This window comes from Engraulis encrasicolus, chromosome 17, assembly GCF_034702125.1.
Source record: "Engraulis encrasicolus isolate BLACKSEA-1 chromosome 17, IST_EnEncr_1.0, whole genome shotgun sequence".
NCBI classification, from domain to species: Eukaryota; Metazoa; Chordata; class Actinopteri; order Clupeiformes; family Engraulidae; genus Engraulis; species Engraulis encrasicolus.
In genome coordinates, this window is record NC_085873.1 from 29,977,300 (window position 1) to 29,982,157 (window position 4,858).

The 4,858-nt window shown below is 41.4% G+C and overlaps 1 protein-coding gene across 1 annotated transcript in view; it reads right to left on the reverse strand.

Moving 5' to 3' along the window:
* Window positions 1–882: 882 nt before the first annotated feature.
* cyth3a (cytohesin 3a) overlaps window positions 883–4,858 on the reverse strand; it is a 68,705-nt gene continuing 64,729 nt past the window's right edge. The window contains exon 13 of the mRNA XM_063220604.1: window positions 883–2,686. Coding sequence (XP_063076674.1) covers window positions 2,614–2,686 — 73 coding nt within the window. The 3' untranslated portion in view covers window positions 883–2,613. The remainder of the gene's footprint in view (window positions 2,687–4,858) is intronic.

A 4,858-nucleotide genomic window follows, 5' to 3' on the forward strand; every position in this document is an offset into this window, starting at 1 on the left:
TGTGGACTTTAAACAGTGTGGGTTTTTGCAAGCAGAATCTTGACCAGTGTTGGAAGTAAATACCACAGATTACAACGTATAACTTCTAAAGTAGTTCATTCAAAAACAAAAACCAGGGGGTATACCAGGAACCTGTCTTAGTAACAGCAATAGATCAGGTTGTAAATCATCTAATAGAAGAGCCTTTAGCCTTTATTTTCTTAACTGAACCTGCGGGCTATCTATTACCAGGTTTTCCACTCTCTGTAGGCTAATTTAGCCAGGTTTTTATCACATAACCAGCTTCTTGGAATATCCCTCCAGTTGGGCAAGTTGTTTTGCATTTGAGGATTATTTTTTTTGACATACAGCGTTCAGAGCCCAGCCTACTACTTCTACCAGATGATGAAGCTACTCGATAATTCTGGATTATTATGTGATCTCCTGTTTTATAATCTGGACAAACAGCCACTTTTCATCAGTGAGGTGTTTTTGTCCGTCTGTGGTTGGCGTATTGATGGTGTGCTATGGAAACATTGGGCCCCATGGAGGCTCTAAATGCGGTCAATAGAAAAGGACAATAATGGGGCCCTACACAAAGGCCATCCCGGGGGCCGGATTGTACTATGATATGGTAGGGGCTTGTTACCTCAAATTTATTTTCTTTCAGTCATTGGACCCGAATTTCTGATGCCGTCTTTGGAGTTAATTGACATTTTATTTCGACAACAATGTCTATTTGCTGACTACCGTATCCTTTTTAGCCATGTATATAAAAATAATGTTTGAACACACTCTTGCGATTATAACATGGGAAGCTTGATCCTACTGTTGTTTCACTGTGTTACAATTATTATGCAGATTCTTGTCTTGACTTTAAGAGGAGAAAACGAGTAGAGAAAATAAACAATATTGCAATAGCTTTTAATATATTGAAATCACAGCAACAGAGAAATGGTTATTGGTGTACTGCGTAACGCTGTACATGGGCATTGTTCAATTTAAACAGTCACGAATAATAAAAATGTTAAAACTATACCTATACATGCTACAAAAAAAACATCAGGTTAAAGGAAAAGTTTCTATACATTATGTACACATAACTTACAACTTTTTTTTCAGAATGGAAAATAAATACAAGTTCTTTTGTAACATTATGGTCAATCAATACAAGTAGCTTTGAAGAACTACATACACACACGAGGAAAAAAAAAAACAATTAACATTTTTAGCATTCAGTCTATTCAGACGTTTACAAACGCAACCAGATATGACTTTTTTTCTAAACAGCTTATAAAGAGCCACAGTATTCCAGTCATCAGTCCAGCTGATATAATATAACCACTGTGAGTATATACTGTGTACTGTATTCATCGCCTTCACATCAGTAGAAGAGGAGGAGTGGATACCGGTGTGAATCTCACAGTAACCGTTTTAAAGGAGGAATGTTGAACTTGTGTTGTGTAAAGAACGCTAATTCTTTCACCATGACAAATCTTCACCTATATGTGACCATGGAACTGCTGCTACTGGTCAACACAACACAAATATAATCATTACCAGTGCCACCAAAAAAAAAACGTTAGACGGTAACTAAAGGTGGTAACATGCTTTACATGGAAATTACCTTTCAAATCATTGTCACTGGTCAACACACACTAACGGGTGCCACAAAGATGAAGATCTTTGATTGGTTAAGGTGGAGCCAAACTGAATTTACAACCAGTGACCAGTAAGGGGCGCTGTGGTTGCAAGTGACTTCATGGGATGCCCTGAGAATTTCGTCTTCCCTGCTTGGATCTAAAAACTTGCTAAAATAATTGCTTACGCCATGGGGGTTTTTTTTTTTGGTCCCAATAGCGTACTTATCAGGCCAAACAAGCACTAGTCCACCTTCATACATCAAACAAAAAACCTTCAGATATTTAATTTACACTCACTCAAGTTGTACAGTGTCCCTGTCATTTTAGAGATGTTTTCCAGAAGCTGAAGGTGCAGCCAGCCCCCAGCATTACATTAGATTACATTATCAGAGCAGAGCCTCATTGATTTGATGTGACCCAAGCCTTCAGGAGAACTTCAGAACTTCAACTTCAGGAGCTCATTGAATAACATGTGCAGAGAAGGCAGCCATCTCCACACTTGATTGTCCAGTTTCATGGAATAAATGCACATCTCAGGATGTTTATTTGGCTATTTTCAAATGAAGGTCTTCTAATCATCCTCATCGCGAGTCGAAGTTACCGCAGAATCAGAACTTCCTTTAGGCTATAGAATGACTACAGCTTTACACTTTCACGATTCCTAGTTTTAGGAATCTTACCGAGAAGTAATAACCTTCCCAACATTTGCATTTTTTTTTTTTTTGTGGTTTACCCCCAACACCACCCAAATTCTGTTTCAGCCTCACCACCCACCCCCACCCCCATGGAATGCCCTCCACAATTGGAAAAGTTCAACTCCTCCACTCCTCCACCACCCCTGGCCCCAATTTCGCTCCTCGCTCCTCAAGGAGACACTCTTGAGTGAGAATGAGAAGACAGGAGAGCGTGTTCTCTCTCTGACCCACACACAGGTCAGGTCAGGTCAGGACAGGGGGACACTGGGAGCTGTCTCTCTCTGGCGGTCACGTGGTCACTTCTTGTTGGCCACTCGGCGTTTCCTGCTGGCCAGCATGTCGTAGAAGGGGTCCCTGCTGATGCTGGCTCTGTGGACAGGAGGAGGAGGGACTGTTAAAGGTGGTGGTTCAGGTTAACATTTAAAAAGATTTTCACAACTTTCTATCTATTATCCATTGTATTTGACTTGGTTTGGTACCACAAAACACAATATTATATGAAAAAGTGGCAGTTATGCTTCCCCCTTAAAACAGTGCATGACATCACGTTGGGGACTGGAGACGCAAGATTCTATAGGGCCTCTGCTGAGGGGGAGTCCCCAATCTGACATCATCACTTAATTCTGTTTAAAAAATAAATGTTAAAGCATGGATTGAAAAAAACATTTTATGAATTTCAAATGGTATACATATCTTGAGTCCTTTAACTCATTGGCTGCCAGCCATTTTCATAAAAGAGTACCTCGGAGTGCCAGCCATTTTTCAGCATTTTGGGTGTTTTTTGGAGGCTCACAGAAAATTGAGTTCTGTGTCTATGTCAACACCATACCTATCAAAACACAGATTAGACGCTCATCTGTCATCAGAAAAAAAACGGTGTCTCTCTACCCCTTTCCGTTCTTTCATAATCATCTGTTGAAATTAAGTGGAATTCGCCAAAATGCTGCTTTCTAGCCAAAAAGCTGAGAAAACGCCATTTGAAGTAGAACTATAACTGCAAACGTTTTTGCCCGTAATGGCATCGTCCTAACAACTCCAAACCTATCAGCTGCTATTACACAGTCTTCTGTCATCTGTAGCCTGAACAAAAAGATCATTTGTATGACCTTTTCAACCTAATATACTGAAATATAACGGGGGGACTCGAAAACAAGGGTGTTTTGGTTTAGTTGCTGGCGCGCAGCATGGATCATGACAGCAGTTGCCCCTAACTCCGGTAACTCCCTACCTCTCCCTCTCCCTCTCCCTCTCCCTCTCTCTCTCCCCTCGTTGGAGAACGAATCACAGCTGGTTTATTTCCTCCAGAACAGAGCCATACAGAGGGGAGAGTCGGGCAATCTCCGCTGTGTGCTAAGGCCGACTTCCTCATTAGCAAAATTAGCTGTTTTAGCTTCTCAGTACTGCTCAGCGTTGCGAATGTTAGTTCCTAGTAGTGGGCGTAGCACACAGCAAATTCAATGCGATGCAATGCAGGGAATATGACAAGACTTGCTGTTCGTGGTAATAACTTCAGATAAACATCACAGATGGTAAAATGTTGTGATTATCACCACCGAGACAGTTGATAGTTTACATATTTGTGGCGATTACCCCGCAGTATAGTTCGTTAGTCCTTATTTTTGGCTGTTAATGAGGTGGTTTCATGTTGAGTCTATGGGAAGACAGCCGCTTTAGGAACTCCCTTTACCTCGTTGAAAGGCGGGGCTGCAATTTAATTCCTGGTCCTCCAATCGCGTAACTCTCCCCTCTGTATGGCTCTGCTCCAGAAATAGTACCGTGTTGTGTCTTGTGGGGAGGGAGGCAGGTAGGCAGGCAGCACCGCTTAGCGTAGCTTACTGCAGCTTCTTTGGCAGAGCGGACAATTTGCAGATTGATGATTACTGTCATCATGGTTCTGCTATAGTGATCTTGTCATGTATTGTTCAATGAATTTTCTTTTGATAAAGTACTGATCACACATCCAACATTTCACAAGCCGATTGGAGTGGTGAATGCTAGCTGGTCTGAGGCTAAGTGCAATGCTTTCTAATGTGAGCTGAATGCATCTGACCAGACACAAAGGCTACTCTGTTCCAAGAATCTGCAACCCCCCTGTCTTTTTTGATGATACAGTAAGCTGATCATACTATACAGATCCATAAAAATAACTGTGGATTGAGTAAAAAATAGTTGACTTACCAAGGCTCCTTTATTTAGGCTTAGTTGTAAGTTGTTAGCGATTTCGTGCTAGCTAGCTAGCTAGCTAGCGTAGCAAACGTTATACCCAAATTACCTCAGTTGGGACACATCACCACTAGTCCCGTGCATTCTCCTGTTAGATGATATTTTGTAAGCAACATCCTGATGTTGTGTAGGCTGATCACATTATCCAAAATGACACGTTGTCACACAGATCATCTCATGGTGTATTTTGGGCAAGTTAGCTACAATGCCTTCTAGCTAGATAGCAACAGGGGATTGTATTTTGGTCATGAGAGGAAGGTTTTTTTTGGCCAGGCTCTGACACTAAAATCAGTAGCCTACCTGTGTTAAAATCAGAGG